At 36.6% G+C, this 18769-nt stretch overlaps 1 protein-coding gene across 1 annotated transcript in view; it reads right to left on the minus strand.

Moving 5' to 3' along the window:
• Positions 1–18769, minus strand: part of RNL (RNAligase) — a 264836-nt gene that overhangs the window by 158510 nt on the left and 87557 nt on the right. The window contains exons 12-14 of the mRNA XM_089830995.1: positions 9442–9602; positions 9180–9211; positions 8522–8703 (exon numbers count right to left, since the gene is read on the minus strand). Coding sequence (XP_089687121.1) covers positions 8522–8703; positions 9180–9211; positions 9442–9602 — 375 coding nt within the window. The remainder of the gene's footprint in view (positions 1–8521; positions 8704–9179; positions 9212–9441; positions 9603–18769) is intronic.

An 18769-nucleotide genomic window follows, 5' to 3' on the forward strand; every position in this document is an offset into this window, starting at 1 on the left:
AAATATTGACATTAGTCTTTTTCATTTGATCTACCACATTGAAGGGAGGAGCACTAACTGCTTTAACTGAAGCTTTAGGAACTGTATGGATAGGTGACTGAATTTGAGAAGTCTGAGGTTCAGTAGACTTCTTGTTGCTCATATCTTGTCTCCGTTGAGGAGTAACATCAGATTGTACATTCATCACGGGCACATGAGGAGCAACATCTGAAGTTGAAGCTTGAATTGGTGGAGGAATGGCATCCTCAATAGCTCCTCCTACTTCTAGTGTTGTGAGTAGGTTGCTTTTAGTGGTGAATCGTAATTTTGTGAAATTTCGAAGCTTTTTGATAGTAATTTGGCTAATAATTTAAGATTTAATGCAACATAAATCGCCACATTTTATTAAATTTACTTCTAAAATATTTAAAATCGCTCAAAATTTTATTTTATTAAAAAAAATTAAACTCAACGATTCGCCACAATATTTGATACCTGATTAGATTTGATTCACCTAAATATTATTTATTATCGAAGAAATTAAAATTAATTCACCAATAATTATCATAATTATTAGTTACTTTAGGAATTTATTACCAACATTTAGTTTTCACTATTGATTTAAAATATAATATAATTATCCTCAGAATTTTCATGATATAAAACATGTTCAATTTTGATTTGTAATATACTATGACGATTAGCGAACTTCCTATTATTACTGAGATTTGCCAATATTTTCTACTCAAAAATTATGATTCCAAAATAATCAACAATGTAAATAATATTTAAAATAAAAAAAATTGAGAGATTCGTCAATAAAAATAATTTGGTTTCTCAAAATAATGAAAGATTCGCCAATAATTTATATCTTTTTCTAGAGGGGGATTTCTTAAAGTTTACCCTAGTTGTGAGCTATGGCATCATTGTTAGCATGGCGGTGCACCCCTAGATGATGGTTCATGAAAGAGCAATAAACTTGCCATTGTAGATGAGATGCATCAGCAGGTTGATTAGAATTGTGTTGCTGCAATACTACTTGTTCTTGTGTAGTTAATGCTAAGCCTCTACCCTCTGACACATACAATATCCATAGTAGTTACAAGAAGGGCAAAAGTCTTGATCTTGAGCAAGATTATTTTGAGAGACTAAAGCCCTATTTAGGATGGCATTTGTAGCAAGGGCAGTGTCAATAGGTCTATTCTAATTATAGGGGACATGACTCTGGTCTGGAGGTCTATTATGTATAGGATCCTGATACTAAAGTTGGGGAGGCTTATTATTTTGAGCTTGTTGCCTCTTCATAGTTACCAACGCATTACTCATTTTTTGCATCATTGCAATGTTGTCCTCCATCTTCCTTTCTTGATCCTGCAACTTCTTGTCTATATTTTGCATCATGGCCTCAATCTTATCAACTCCATTAGAAGATGTGGAAGCTATTGGAACCACAGCAAGGGACTGACTAGCAGAGGAAGTGAGAATAGGGGCTATAGCAGGTTGATGATTGGTCATGTCAGGAAAGAAAGGCATTGGAGGCCTTGGAGCTAACTTCCCTCCTTGAATCAGCATATTCTTTGATCTTATGGCTATCTCATAAGCATTTGATAAAGCATCCCCTCCCATAGATTGTAGAGTGGTAGCAATATCACTATAAAAAGCTCTAAGGTAATACAAGAATTCATTACCAGGGGAAGGCTTTACTACACTGGGTATTCTATCCCGCATCTTTTGAAACCTATAATTAAAATCAGTCATATATTCATGGGGTGCTCTCTTGATGGTTGTTAGCTGCTTTAGAAGTGATAGGTGATCACTTTTGTCCTCAAAATGCTTACAAAGCCCTGCTCCTAACCCATGCCAATCAATAATAGTGTAATGAGGTAAACCTCTATACCATTGTAATGCTTTTCCTTTTAAGGATGAAGCTAGAAGCCTAACAGCAACATCATCCTCTATAATACCATGTATATTACAAACATTTAAAATCTTTTGAATATGTTCTACAAGGGAGATGGAAGTTTCACCAGTGAAATCACGTATATTTTTGAGAGCTGACACTAGAATGTCTTGTCTTTGAACCAAAAGAAGAGGACTCCTACCATTAAAGGTGGCAAATGCATGTGCTCTAGGCTATGCCATGTAGAATAATACTCTATTTAAATGAAAAGATGGCAACCTAGCCTGTGATCTATCAATAGGAGTGGAGAGAGATCTTGCAGGTGTATGTACTACTGTTGCACTCCTAACTGATGATAGAGATAATCTATTTCTCTTCCTTCTAGGGTTTGAAAATGAGAGCTCGGTGTATTGAAAATTACCTCTAGAAGATGCCCTTGTGCGAGTCTTGGGCATGAATCACAACAACTTTGGTCTAGAAACCAGAATGTAGAGATGGAGTCACCAAATACTTGAAAATGAGCCTCTTGAAATCCTGGAATGCTGAGAGCAGCACTATCTTCTCAACATATATTGGAAAATTTCTTCTTTGACACCAGTGAACTTATAATGCTTCAAATGTTAGTCCCACTAGGTGTACCAAAAACTGTTGACACAAAAGCTAGCACCCTCGCCTAAAGTCTTACCTAAAGGCAGCCTCATGTAACATGGAAACAATCTCGAAAGTGTGGGACATTGCGACTTGAGATTGAATCTCCGGAGAAAGTCGGCTTCCTTATTATCAGGATGTACCTAAATATTTCTTGAGAGGAAAAGGGAGAAGGAATGCATGCAAGCAAACTACCTAATCTAATCTAAGAGGAGGTGATACACCAAATAGTATGTTCAACCTTATCTCTACCCAAGAATGCACAGTTCATCACCATAACCTCAAAGTATACAAATTCAATCCTTTCTTAATCCAACAACCATATGTAGATCAGAAACCAAAAGACTGCTATAAGGAAGAGACTTCACTTTATATCATTCAAAAGCCAAGTAGATACAATCATACAATTGAGAAATGAAGACAATATATTAACACAAAGGCAAGAGGTATTGCACAATATTTTAATAGAAGAAGGAGATAAAACAGAGGAGTATATTAACTCAGAAACAAAGGAAATTACAGTAGCAGAGCATAAGCATACAATGATAAAGAATTAGAAAAATTATCAACTCTAAGAAGGGTTACAAAATCTACTTTTATAGTTCAAGCACAACTCAGATAGCTTCTACACTAAGGCAAAACTCAACAACTGCAAAGAACAATCACTGCAAATCTGGGAAAGATCTGATCATAGCACATCCAGACGCACCTGAAAATCACTTATTCGCCAAACAGAACCTTGAGAAGATAGAAACGGCAGCCATTATCATTCTGACTAATTAGATGGATCACCAAGCAGCGATGGAGTGTCCCTCAATATTTATTAGGCATGGGGAATGATGAAAGTGGATGAAGGAGATCGAAAAGATCAGATCCGCTATCAAAGAGTTGCTTCGTTTGGTATACAGCGATATCCTTAACATCTTCTCTTAACTATCATGATCTGGCAACAATGTGAAATTGGCGTCTCGCATCATTGTCACTTAATATCCAACCAGCATTAGATGTCTACAACCGTGCGAAACTGTGATCCAAATTGCCAACATACCATTTGCATCGTTGCGGCTTGAACCTTGAATTCACATGAAATGACCGCGGTCATGTGAAATTGGACTTAATCATCATTGCTTGCTCTTCACCCGAGCCTGCTGAGGCACGCAATTCACGACCATACACACAAGGTGATTCGCGACTTCACCATCCTAACCATGGTTAACACTAAACTCTTTGTGATCGTGCGAATGAGGAAGGGTCGCGACATCACAACTTAAACCTTGATTCAAGATCATAACCCTACGACCAAGCAATGAAGAGAGATCACTACGTCGGCACTCAAAACTGGATGTTAGCCTTCTAAACCGCAAAGCCGCACTGATCACTGAAAACACTGTGTCGCACATTCGCACCTCTCCTAACAGTTAAGCCACAGACTGCAACGACTGGGCGATGAAGGATAGTCGCACGATCGCAACTTGAATCTCCTAGGGGTTAGAGCATAAAAAGCCTAAGACTTAGGATATAAAATGCAACCCAAGGCTTAAGTGTATCCTTTATAACATTTGATCATTTGAATATTTGAAAATATGATCGTTGGACATGTTTGACAGGTAAACTCAAATTTTGGCCAGGGGGTGAATATGGCTAACAATTACTAGCACAATGAACCTTGCAAAATTATTTTGTCTCCTCCTCCAAACCTTGTGACCAAGTTCAGTGTTCATTCCCATGCAAGAACCAAATTTGGTGTCATTATAGAAGCTCTCTTGAATGCGACACTAGTTATACTCAATGATCTACTCTACCTAATCACCATCCTCCATTTACAGCATCTTGCTTTGGCCAATTTTCCAAACTAGGAAAGTGATCAACTAATGATGGATTTCACATAACAAAACAAAGAAAACATTGTTAAGGTTGGGAACTCACTCCTAGTGTTCAAGAGTTGCCAAATGTTGCATGAAGTTCCAAGCCTAATGTTTTTCATGTGAATTTGATATGATGTAAAGCTTAAACCAATTGTTTTTTAAAACATGTCACTCTTTAGACTTGTTTTCCTAGGCTTGGCCTACTGTACACAACCTTGCAACATTACCCCACGCCGCCTACATATTTTGTAAATAGTTTGTACATTATTTATTATAAGTAATATATAGATCTGTTTCATTAAAATTACAACTCACTATACACTGATGGCTAGATGATTAGATACAATCACCACAAAGTTAACTCATAGTCATGACCTCTTATGCAATCTAGCGGCTTTAATTGGCATCATTTCTTGACCTACTTGTATAGGACATTCCATTCAAAGTTCAATCTCACAAACATAAAGAAATATGAGCTAAACCTTAAGCAAGCATCATCTTCCAAGACTAGTGGAAAGCAAAACAATAAAGAACAAGGAAGGAGCTGATGATAGAATCCATCTTGATGAATTATTTGTGTGTTTTGGGTCAAATCACGAGAGTAAAAAACAATAAGGAACCGATGATAGAATCCATCGTGATGAATTGTTTGTGTTTTGGGTCAAATCACAACATTTCTCAACATTCTTACACTGATCCTCCTCCTTCATCGTAGTCAACATTATTATCATCATTCTCAACAAAATAATTTTGCCCTTCTCTTGGTTCACAAGTATTTGAGTTTGGGAAATGTTTTATCATGAAAAATCAAGGTCAAAATAGTAGCCAAATTTGATGCATGTATTCCAAATAGAAGGCATGTATCTCTTCTATAGAATTCTGTCATGCATCTATTTTATAGATTTTTCCTGTTTTGTATGAGTTCGCTTGAAATAAAAATCCTAAATTGTTCCACTATTCAACTACTGTCAATCTCGTCTCGCTTGAGTTTTGTTCACTTGCTTCTCGTGCATAATGTTCCTCAATTAAATAGTCTGTCTCCTAAATTACCAGCTAAATTTAAATCATGTCAACTCACAAAATTCTATAATAAAATCATTCATTATAATTCAGAACCTTTGAAATAACTAAGCAATTATATTTAGATCGTGTGAATAAAATCCTATTATACAAGTATTCAATATATTTGTTAACCTCCAAAGTAACCATACAATCAATTGTATCACAAGTGATATGCTTTGGTCTATAGCAAGTATTCAAGTCAAAATGGTTCCAGGTTACTCAAAAATATAACTTGGTGAGAAGTATTTAGAAAAAAAGTAGGAATTTCAATGAAAAGGTGCTCACATTCCCTATGTCCCTTCTGCTTCAAAACAATAAATCATTTTGGAGTCTTTTTTTAGCAGTCATGTTTGCAGGTGTTTTGGAACAGAAATCAACGCTTACTTAGTGGCTTTTCAAAGGTATATAACAAATAACAGTAACACAATTCCATTTTTTAACATTTATGCCTTCATTCTAAATGCTTTCGCTAGAATCTACAACTCCTTGTGCATTTTTTTACTTTTAGTTCTCAGGTTTAAGGACTACATTTTGTCCATTTGTTATAGATGATTTGTGTTAGGCTGCTCGATTTGAGTCTGATTGTTCCTTATTTTTCCATTTTGCTAGGAATTCTTCCATTTTTCCAAAAATAAAATGACATCCACTCAAATAAGGGGTGACAGCAAGCCTAGAAACCCTGTTTGGAAACAAAGGGCTAGTAGGTATACTGTGTGGACTAGTAATATGCAAGTATTGTGGGGCAAAGATGAATAGGTATGGCATAGGATATGGCAAGCTACAACTATTGCTCACTAGAGACTGGTTCAACAGAATCAACACATTCACAAGAAAATCCTTTAGTTGGGACACCTATTGAGACAACCACACAGTGGCAGGAGACAATAATAATCTCTGGTCAGAGAAGAAATGTACAAATTATAAACATTGAAATTATAGCTTGTAATCTTTACATTAACACTTGATATGTATTGGTTTTTTTTGGTCTATGATGTGCATTTAACTCTAATTTTGCTATATGTATGAAGTAAAACAGTAATATGCTCCCTAAATTCAATAATAGTGAAGAATCCTTTTTACGAATTGCTTTTTTTTAGATGTTAGCAAAATTTGCGGAGTTTTACCAATCAAGTCATTGAAAATGTAATTCAGCCTAACAAACGGAAAGTCTGAGATTTCCAAAAATACCTTGATCATATAAAGCAAACCCCAATGTATTTCAAATCAGGCCTTTTTCTTATACACATGCTACTACCATTAACATTAATACCAGTTTCTTGTCATCATTTTGGGTGATCCCGTAGTGATGGCATGTTTGCATGTCAAGTAAACTATGTTTATTTTAATTGTCATTCAAAAGTTTAACATTACTATATGCATCCTCCATATTTTTGCCTCAAACATGTCTTGGACTTTCCAAATCGATGTCTTGCGGTTCAATTAGACCCTTTGTCGCCTTTCTAGATGTTTCATGACTAATCCTACCATTTGGACATTCCAAGACCCAAATTGCATGCCTAGTTGCAACTTAGCAACTTTTGAAAACTGTGACAATTTTGTGCCAAAGTTAACAACTTGTTTCCAACTCACCTATTCGACATCTCAAACACCTAAACACATCAGTAGGACCCTAAAATGCCCCATTATTCACTAGTGGCTTGCCTAGAGCCACTACAAGCCAAAATTAACCTAGGAGACTTGAGAGTTTCCTCTAGCCTACCCTAGGTGCTCCTGCACATTAACCTACAGACCAAGCAGCACTAGTACATGGGTCATCAACAAGCAAACAATAAATAAATGGAATGATCACTTCACAGTTAATTAAAAGCTAAGTTACTACATTCACTCCTGGCATGTGGAATTTGGGAGTTGGTTCACTGTAAATTCTAGTTCGGTTCAGATTCGTCCAAAAGTCTGCCACAGTCTGTCAAATTCACTGGAAAGTCTTGCACAGGGACCCAGGATACATGAGAATCAACCAAGGCATCACACCATCATAGGGTTCAAAATGTGCATCATGAGCTCCCCACAAGAAACCAAAGCAAGCATGATCCTCAATTGAGAAGATATTCCATCATAATAAAATCATTACCAACCAAAGCATATACAAATCCAATTCTATCATGCTAAAGTAGCGGAATTTTGACAGACTTTTGCAGACTTCAAATTTCAATGCAAGGAATTTTGGGCGAATTCGATCAAAAAGGCATTTTTGTTGACTTTTTCCATAAAGTTTTGTTGCCAAAATAGGTCTATTTGACCCACCAACCCTAGAACTAACCACTAAGAAAATCAAAAACGTTGTTTTATATGTCATTTGTGCATTTGTGAACTAAAAGATGTATGAACTTATTTGCTGCTGCATAAATACATATACTAGTATGGACGAACCCAAAACGAATCCGAGCCCAACTCAAAACAAATTTGAATGAATTTCAAACCCAAATCAAAACCAGCCATTTAAGATTAAAAGATAATACATGAATACTCAAGTTTCATCCATGCAAGAGCAATGACTGCAGTTGCAAACAAGGGTGTCCTCCTTTGAGTAATAAGGCACTACCAAACTATTGTAAGTGCGCTGAATTTGGTAGTTCACAAAAAATTCCTACACCGGTAAGCATAAGAAGAGGCCACAAGAGGCATTTAGAATTAACTAAAATGCTAGTCCAAGGGACAACTAAATCCAAAAACTGCAACCAAGACAATCATGAAAACTCACTTGATTTTTTCACTAACAAAAGAAATGGAAAAAGAATTAACAATTGATTACAAAGACGATGAATCTCAAAACAAAATTTAATTTACTAGCTCATTATGCACCTACTTGCCATTGTCTATTCTTTCCTTACATTATTTAACAGAAAACTTTAAACATTAATTTATTTCTTTCCACAAGGAATGGTACTAATGCATTCATAATACAACACTCAAATTTCAGAGTTCCAGAATTAGCTTAACAAACTCAATTTTTCACTATGGTCTTAAACTGCACAAATAATAAAATGAGGTCATCCAAAGCAATATCTTGCCCCATAATAATGCAAGGTAAGGTTATCGATACGACCTTGTATGTCAAGAACTTTAGCTTAATCATTAAATTCTCAGCTTCATCGGCCAAATCATCATGCTCAAACATTCTCGTCCCAAAACTAGACTGCACGTGATCTAATAATAAGCTTTCATCTTTAGACATCTGTGAAGCTTTCTCCTCAGATACTTTAAACAAGTTTATGTCTACAAAGAAACCTGTTAATAAAGAATGTTGTCAGCTTTTGCCAAATTATAGCAGGAGCATTTTGCAAAGCTAATACTGGTTACAAAGGTAAACAAATCAAACAAACATCATCACAAAACCCATAAAATACAGAAAACATTACTGAAAAGAGAAAGGCTAAGAAGAAGTGATTCTTGTTCTGAATAGTAGAAATCCACAAAAATTAATGCTCCCCGTTCCCATTTGCCTTCAATCATACCAGACAACTACTCGTACAACTTTTAAAGATAAACTTATGATAGCCTTTCCCAACCTCAAGAATGCAATGTTAAACTCTATACGATGAGGAACCATAACGAACAAAACGCAAAGTAAAAGAATATTTCTGTGCAACCATAAAGCCCTCAAATTCACATGCTCTTCCAAATCATCATCATCGACAATTAAATTCCAAAAACATTTGTAGTTGGGAATCTATTAAAAGACAAGATCTGGTTTTGATACATACCCCTGTATAGAGGCCATAACCCAGGATGATTCCTGAAAAATGAAAAACCTAGTGAGACATCAGAATCACAAAAAATACTGCAATACAGTGCTTAAGGGATGCAACTGCACTCGGCATGCTTTTCTTATTGTCTCAAGTTCAATGTAACTTGTCAAAAAGATGAAACGAAGAAAACACTTATACAAAATGAAAATGTGCTATTTTCATTCCCTACATGAATCAACTTCTGGATATTCCCACAGAGGAAAGAAATAAAACACACCTCATTTCCTTTTGATAACGCCGGAAACCAGAATCGCTATAAATATGGATGACCATTTTGAAGTGAACACAATTACTCGACAGATAAGGAAATATACGTAAGTTATAGCGGCATTTCAATTCAGCTGGAAAGCGTTTCTGACACAACAACCCTATCATCTCCTGCAACAATTAGGTGAGTTTGACCATTTAGAGAGAGAGAGAGAGCGAGAGGGAGAGAGAGAGAGAGAGAACAGATCTATTAATACAGTTATTACCAAGAAGGAACATAAAAACTCAGTAAAGAACACTTTATAATACCTCAACCATAAGAGTTTCTTATTGAAAAGTAAATATACAAGGAATGTAATCTGAGAAATCTTATACCAAAGAAGACTATTACTAAACCATCATTTGAAAGAATAACAAATTGATCTTAGAAGATGTAAAATTTCCATTTTTTCCACATTTAAAAACAAATACCTAATAAAAGGATGTCAATTCAACCATATCAATTTCAATTCATTTTCTTAAATTCTTTTGAAATAAAGGTGAATAATAGAATCTGTTGAATGCATGGACATAACAATCTTGACCAGCGATGGCTGTCCATAACAAGGATGCAAAAAAACTTCCACAAAAGCTTTCATATTGTTATGTTAACTGACAACAAACGTGTGAGATTACACAAACTCACAATCAAACATAAAATGAACTCCAAAAGCATAGAAGAGAACACCAACATGTTGATGGCATCAATAGACAGCAAAAGAGCTAGAAGATATCATTAGAGGAAATGTTGATTCCCTCTCTATTCAGAAGGAACAGCATGAATACCACCTTCCATTGGCTCCTCCAGGTTGACATTTTCACATCTAGAAAATTTATCTAATGGATTGCATTTGAGTTATCAAATCTAGTCATAAGCAATTGAGTTTTGTGTGTTGTAGGTGCAACTTGCATATAAAAAAAAGTACCTTTTGTGTAATGTCCCATTCTCTACGCTAGGCCTTTCTGGCGCCTTGTTGGTCTATCTTCCCATCCAGATAGGCTAACGGCATTAATTTAGAAGATGCCAGCCAGTCACAAGAATTTATTTGGTTTTGTTTGGGGAAATATTAAAGTTGTGGAGCTTTTCTATAGTTAAGTCACTTTATTTTATAAAGTGGATTCATAAAGTTACTTTATAACTTAAAGTCATTTTATAACAAACGTAACTTAAAGTCATTTTATAAAAGACGAAAATGGGTTTATCCACATTGCCTAGTTGTTTGTGATCACCCTCATATCAAGGTTATAAAAGCAATGGGCTTTCTTGGGATTGTAAACATGAGATTTATCAATATATTGGATCGATGAAGTTAGTAGCTTAATGTGACTGGTTTTCTTAAGGACAAAACCCCTTAAGAAGCATTGAGAAGCTGGACGGAGCACCAGGGTATCACTTTATGGTATTCAGGCCTGAATTGGAGGCAGCACGTTGGAATCAGCAGGAACTCCTCTTAAGGTTGCAGCAGATAGGGAAGGAGTTGCAGGTGACCAAGGGGAAGGTACGTTGAGCATAAAGTTCAGCAGTCGCAGACACGGGGGTAAGCAACTGGCCGGCAGCTTCTAGCAATCAAATGTGACGTACATTTGGACGTAGACCAGCTCAACAATGATAAACATACTCAGGGTCATCTGACGCATGGTAGATGTCCTCCTAAACTCCAACCAAACAGCAGACACCCGTGTGAAGTTGGTTAATACAAACTCGGGACAGTTCGGACAGTATGACAGGGCGGAGATAGTGTGCGGGCTACAAAAACTCAAGGCAAAGATAGTGTGCGGGCTACAAGAGCTCAAGCGGAGATAGTATGAGGGCTAGAGGAACTCAAGGCGGAGATAATGTGCAGGCTAAAGGAACTCAAGGCGGAGATACAAGGTGAGTGTTGTGGGACAGACACTGAGCTTGAACAAGCAGGGCCGGCATGGACAGACCACTCAACCGTGGCACACGCCTACCACCGAAAATCAGGGTTTGCAAACACCACTTCCAGGTCTCCCCTATCACATTTCTTCTTGCATGTTAGGATGTCACCGTAAGGGAGCTAAGAGTTAATTGTTTTGAATCTGATAATCCATTTCCAGTCTGTTACGAAATTTTCAATTGAAACCTTCTGTTAGCAGTTGTAATAGACATTAAAATATCAATGAAAAATAATGTTCATCTTGGACCATCATTGGTATAATGAATTCTTTGGGAAACAACGAATTAATATATTTTGAGCAGCCACAACAATTTTTTGGTAGCAGTCCCAGTAGGGACATTGTATTTTGGGTGGAATTTGCATATGCATCTTGTACTATAGTTATCTTAGTATTAGGTCCCCTAATGGACCCAACAGCCTAAAGCTTACAGAAATATCTTTTACTAGCATATGCATAGAGGCTAGAGATCTCATCATATCAACATTCCCCTAATAATAGCTTCTAGTAGCTCTAACCCTCATCGTATTTTAGAAAACAGGTCATCTACTTACACAATATGATTATAATTTACACTCTGCATATTCTCTAGTTATGAGAGCAAATTTCTCACGTTGGAACCCAAATGATGTTTCCTCATCCTCTTAGGCCCTATGGTAGTACTAGTAGTCCTTGTCAATGGCATACCAATAACTTTTACATAAAACAATCATCACCATATATTCTCTCCTCTGGGGTATAGAAAGATGTAGCCGCATCTAAAACATCCCCCACCATCTAAAGATCCTCGCATCCACAAATGTGGGACTCTTCTTTTTGAAACATGGTATTTTACTCCGCACTGTGTTGCTTGTTTGAACTAAAGAACTCTTCAATGTTTTCTTGATTTTGTTATCTTTATTTTGTTGTCTTTGATTCTAGCGCACTTTTTGTCTCGACCTTAACTATTGTAAAATTGTATTTTCCAATCGCATTAACCAATTCTTCACCATATGTGGGCACTAATATAATTCCTTTCATTGTATAACAATAGACTAGTACTTAATAGGGCATTTACATTTGTATTCGAGAGTTTAAACTTGTAATTCAATTGCATATATTTATAAGCCTTTACTTTTATATCAGTTACCAATGGTAAATCGCCTTGAAATTTTTAATTACACTCCTCACAATGAACTCAAAAAAACTCTTTGGCAGTTCCCTGATGAGTGATCAGATATGCTGTCAGTAAATTTACACTCAAATCCAGCACAAATAGACATCCTTAACTATACCATTATATATATCACTAGTACCACTAATACCACAAGTTGTTTAAACTGTAATCTGCTTTACGTACTTTCTCACTAGTTATTATAGCAAGGCTATGCAACAAACTATAATTGTAAGAGTTTACCCGATATCAAAACTAAATTCACAATTGGAAATTTGTGCTTAAACAGCATGAGAAGGATGAGCTACTAGACCATTAAATCTTTTCTACTGTGCTTCCGTTGCTCAATTTATGTCCTGTGAATACACCAAAACCATTCAGCAAATAAATTTGCAGAGTGCCCTCTCAACCAAATATACAGATAGCATCTCTGGCCTGTGTGCAGCTGAATAAAACAAATAAAAGGAGAAAAAATTACCATCTCTCAAAAAAGTCTCAAAGGTAACAAGAGTGCAATTATTTGCGAAGGGGATGGCCACTACATTGATACAGTCCATCAAAACAATGATATCTCATATCAAATTTTGCATTAGCAATGACTCAACTATCTCTAACTAATAAGAAACATTCATATATGAGAATCAATATGATCCATGCCACATAAATTTTAAATAAATGTGCTCAAGATCATTTAAGGCACATGAATCACTTATGTTGCATATGTATTCCATGAAATGAAAACAAAGAAAGAGAAACTGTACTAAGTGAAAGTATGAAAATCCTCAAATAGAAAAATCTTCCCAGAACAAGAGAGCTTTATAGACAGCCATTCCAAAGAAACATTTTATGCAGTCCTCTATAATGGGAAAACTTCTAATTATGCAGTCCTCTATAATGGGAAAATTTTACATTAACTACTGCATCTAATGCCAAATTCATGATACATGTCATTCCCACCAGAAATTAATGTATGATAAACAATATCCACTCTATGCTCATCAAGGAAATTGCTTCACACATAGCTCTTGAGCTATTGTGTTCTTGATGAAGAGCACACAAAAAATAATGAGAGGGGATGGGGGCAGTGAATCAGTATTTTAAACTTCTAAAACATGAGCCACGTAGAGCAAAAAGTAGAATAAAGAAAGCAAACAAGAACAAAAAATTTCACATGGAAAACATTTTCAAGTAAAAACCATGGGACAACAATAGCTTTCATTAACAAAAGGGCACCAACCCAACTTACATCAGTGTGCACCAACTCTCCACGAAGCACAAACTCCAATCAACTAAGGCACCAACCTCAGTTTGAACACCATCTGAAAAATGCACTTCATTTCAGAATACCATACTCAGAAATCTATGAAACTGACCCACAGCTCCTTCAATTCCTGCAATATATGCAGTAATACAGCTCTTCCAAAAATCTTCATCTCAAAAATCACATTTTCATTTTTCATCCCCTCTTCAATCTCAGACCAAGGCTAAAACAGCTGGTAGCTATTATAGCTCTGTAATGGCATTATTTGATTTCACAATCTCATGCATCTATCCATTCTATAACAAACTCAATTCAGTAAAAGGAACACTGCTCAGCCACAATAAAGGAAATTATCACACCGCACCCCAAATGATGGCTCAGCTCTTTCATCAAGAGAACAGCTCTATTGTGCTCATCGGTTTCCAGAAAATCACACACACCATAATACTCAACTAAGAAAAAAGGAGTTCATTTTGAAGCATCTCTAAGACCTAGAAGTAATGTTGTCTAGCTTCAGCTACAAATCCATAAAGAGGCACCACAACATTGGAAATGGCCTCATGCATAAGTATTAGAAGCTGTGCACCTAGAAAGTAGCTATGCAATGTCCCTTTCTAAGCGCTAGGCCTTTCCAGCGCCTTGTTGATCTATCTTTCAATCCGGATAGGCTAACTGCTTTAATGTAGAGGATGCCAGCCAGTCACAGGAATTTATCTGGTTTCTGGTGAAATATTAAAGTTTGGGGAGCTTTTCTATAGTTGAATCACTTTATTTTATAAAGTGGATTTATAAAGTTACTTTATGACTTAGTCATTTTATTAAAAAAAATTAACTTAAGTGACTAAAAGACGAAAAAGGTCTTAATCCCCACATTGCTTAGTTGTTTGTGCTCTCCCTCATATCGAGGTTATAAAAGCAATAGGCTTCCTTGGGAATGGGGATAATTATATGAATATACACAAAAGATGGAGTTGGTTGCTTAAATGTGACTGGTTTTCTTAAGGACAAAACCCCTTGAGAAGCGTTGAGAGGTTGGATGTAGCCACAGCTCCTCATTTATACTGCATTCAGATTTAGAACTGGAGTTAGCATATTGGAGCATATCTGGAATCACACTTTTAAGTCTGAAGTAAGTTCTGCATTTATTTAGCTGGAAAAATAATATTATAAGTGTTGTTGCAAACACGTCATTCCAGGCAGTTGAATGTTCAAACATTGGGGAGAACATTGTGATTGTTCTTCACATCAGATTACTACAGGCAGGTCAGGAAGGATAATGAACATTCGAATGATTATTTTTTGAATTAAGTTTTTTGTTGTAAAATGTGGGCATTGAATACTCCAATCTCAGCAGAGACGTATTTCTAAGTGGCTCTGATATTTCTATTTCCCCTCATCACAGTGACTGAGTCAGCTGGAGGCACGTGTTGGAGAAACAAATCTGTGTGCACTCACATTATGACTCTTAGCATCCCGCGGGGAGCATACCAGATATTGCAGGTGTGGCTGGAACCAGTCGTAGTTGGAGAGTGTGGGTGGTCACAGCAGCAGTCAGACAAGACCACGTAACAGCTGAAGGAAGGAGCACAGTAAACCATTCCAAAGATCTGATCAGTCATGGCAGGTGAGAACTCCTTGGACGGCACCTCTTCGCCAAGGTTATTGCAAGGTTATTGTGAAGTCTATGCGGGTTGTCAATCACGGCAGTCTCAACGAAAATAACAGGTTCCCTGTATTTTCTGTGGAATCATCTATAATCTGCTCTTGCATAAACTCTAATTAGTTTAGTAAATCAGTTGGTAGTGGTGGTCATGCTATTATAACTAGCATTTGGATGTATTGTTGTGGTATTTGAATTGCATTTCCGAACATATATATTGTTGCATGTTTCTGTTGTCAAAAGATTTGAAAGGTTGAATACATGGTTTGAAACTTTGGCATCAAATTGGGATTATGTTAGTTTGTACCTCAGCAACTTACACCAGATTTGGTGCACCCACTGTTTGACATAATACCATTGAACCCAACACTGAAAATTTAAAATCAGAACAGCAGGTACTATTACAAGCTGATACTTTATATATAGAAAAATATTAGAGATAAGTTGAAAACTTTTGAAGAAAACATCAGGAACTTAAAATATTGCTTAAATTTAATTAGAAATGTCTTTTTTTGGGGGAAAATTCAGCAAGGAGATGCATCTAACAAGTCAAGAATGAGTAAACAAGCCAAACAACTTGATCTAGATATATATAAATGCAAATAGTTAATAAAATCACATCCATTTTTGGAACACTGATGGCTGGTATCTATAGTCTGATAGTCGCTCTAAAGCAAACTAAAAATAGAAAATTGTCTTTGTAATATTATAAGTAAATACAAGTACAATATCAGAATAGTCTACCCTTTCTCTCCTTTCCGAACTTGTCTATGCAATCAAAAAATGATTGTTTTGCCCTTTCTGGGTTGTTTCTCTATATATGCGTCTATGGGTGATAAGTTCCTGACTTATCGAAATAAAACATCAAGATATTGTCAATATATTGCCAATTTCTCCGTGACATTCTGGAAATTTTCTGAAATATTTTCGTGCCAAAAAGTTACATAACTTTGCGCGCAACAGATCTTCTCGCGATAACTGAACTTGTCACACAGATATCTGCAATATTTTAATCTAAGCTTTACATAGATAGATATATGATTTTAACATCTATGTGGACAAACATAGCCTACGAGAAAATCTTCCAACTTAAACCACTTTAATAATTCGGTTCTTTTTCTGAGCAAACTGATGATGAGCCCATGTCATTTTTTATTGCAAGGAATTGGTAAGCAATTGAAGATCCCCTGCTGCCCAGCGAGGAAAAAAGGTGAAACGAGGGCCACCCACAAATCGGAGAGTCTCACTATGCACAGATTTGGGTTTGAGTCTAACTAGTTCCAGTTCTTGGTGCAAGTGCAAGTACAGGTCCCAAGCAGGCTAGACGAAAAAAGGGTCAGAAGAGAAGCTTTGGGATTAAGAGAGGATCGGTACTAAGTTTTTGCCGATGACACAACGTTTAAAGACGACCCAATCCAGAGTGATCGCTATAATAGCATTGGGCTTTTTTCGGATTTCTCAACAATGTTGCCAAGCGAATGGAATTGGGATTTCTTTTTGGTTGAGTGGAAACGGATTTTAAGCATTTGAGCATCAGATTCTCAACAAAGACAGGTTGGGCCCATAGGGAGCAGCAGATGACAAAGTAGGAGAGACAAAACCGTATTTTTCTTTTTATCAAACATCGAGATTATAGGTTGGACTCTGCAAACTATCCTTTGTTCTCTTCTTTTTCTATTGTATTTGTTTATGAACGGTTTGGAACCCGAAAACTGCTTTCAACTTTTCTCTCACAACAAAACAAGCACCAGCCCTAAACACAAAACGAACACAAACATAGAGAGATTCTACATCTGGGTTAACAATGCAGAATTTTGTGAGCCTAAGAATAGGAGGCCCTACACCGAAAATTCAGGATCAGGACAGGCAGCAGTATGGGAACCTAAACCAGTATTTGAACCTAAATAGTGGTTGCTTTGTAGTCCTCAAAAGCAATCACAACCAAGGGCTATCATAGATCGTCAATACATCTCACCAAAAACGCAATAGGAAAAGCATCACGATGTAAACACCAAATTCATTTTCGTCAATGAAAAGCAATACCTACGGATACTTAAACGCAGACAAATCCGAAAGAAGAAAAAGACAACTACAAAAGAGGAAACTTATCACGATTTTACCAAGGACAACTAAAAACCTCCTAGTAACTGACACAAAGGAACAAGCAAAAGATGTTTCACCAACACAAGAGGAATCTCAAGAAACTGTGACAGGGATTCCTACAATAAAAGATGGGGCAAACAAAGGAACCTACAACTAGTCAGACTCAAACCCAGGAACTGGAACTAGTTTCAGCAACATACAAGAAAAGAGTGCAATTTGAAGAACAAGGGGCTACTCAAAGACACCCAAATATACTTAGACGAGGATTTAACCATTATCCAGTAGGAGGAAAAAAGGAAGGAGTGGGAAAAAGTAAAATCAGCAAGGGCTGCCGGCAAATGGGCTTGGATGAGAAACGATAAAACACAAATTGCTGACAAATCAGCGAATCAGAAATAGGAACTTAGGGCCCCACGAGAGTATCTAAGCATGGTGAGTTGGAATTGTAGAGGATATCCATGGAGAAAAGGACCGGAGTTGGGGCCCATAGCAGAGGGACAAGACATTATTTGTTTCATAGAAACAGACAAACATGAGGGATGTAGGATTCCAGATTTTGAAGGGTACAATAAAATCTTCGTGTGGAATGAAGAAACAAAGATAGGTAAAGGTCATGGAGGTATTACTATCTTGATAAAAGATACGTGGAACAAAATCATAAAATTGGAGAAAGAGGACCCAAATGAAAAATTTGCATGGCTGAAGATTGAAGATGATGAGGAGATCACATGGCTAGCAGTGCGCCATTTCCCACCAAAAAGCTCTAAATTTTACAAAAAGAGACATCTAGACAACGAAGATCCATTTGCAGCTTTAAAGAAAGACGTGCTTTCCTTTAATCAAACTAGTAACACAATCCTTCTAGGAGATTCTAATGCTAGGACAGTGAGTAACCAAGCTATTCAGCTCGGCAATGATCTAACAGAGGACAATAATCCCTTGTGGCTAAAAGAAGATGATGTAATATCAGCAAACGGGCTTCTCAGGATGAAAAAGGTGGTGTGTCTCACTTTGGGGCTGAGCTCTTAAGGCTATGCAGCCTCCACGGATTAGTTGTGTGTAATGGTATCAAATAAATTTACTTACAAAACATATAACGGACAAAGTGTGGTAGACTATCTAATATGTTCGCAATCAATCATCACCAAAGTAGTTGATTTCAGAATTAAACAATGTCCCATAGAGCTAAATTCAGACCATATGCC

This window comes from Cupressus sempervirens, chromosome 5 (assembly GCF_028749045.1).
Source record: "Cupressus sempervirens isolate cs-2001-9-10 chromosome 5, ASM2874904v1, whole genome shotgun sequence".
Classification (NCBI taxonomy): Eukaryota; Viridiplantae; Streptophyta; class Pinopsida; order Cupressales; family Cupressaceae; genus Cupressus; species Cupressus sempervirens.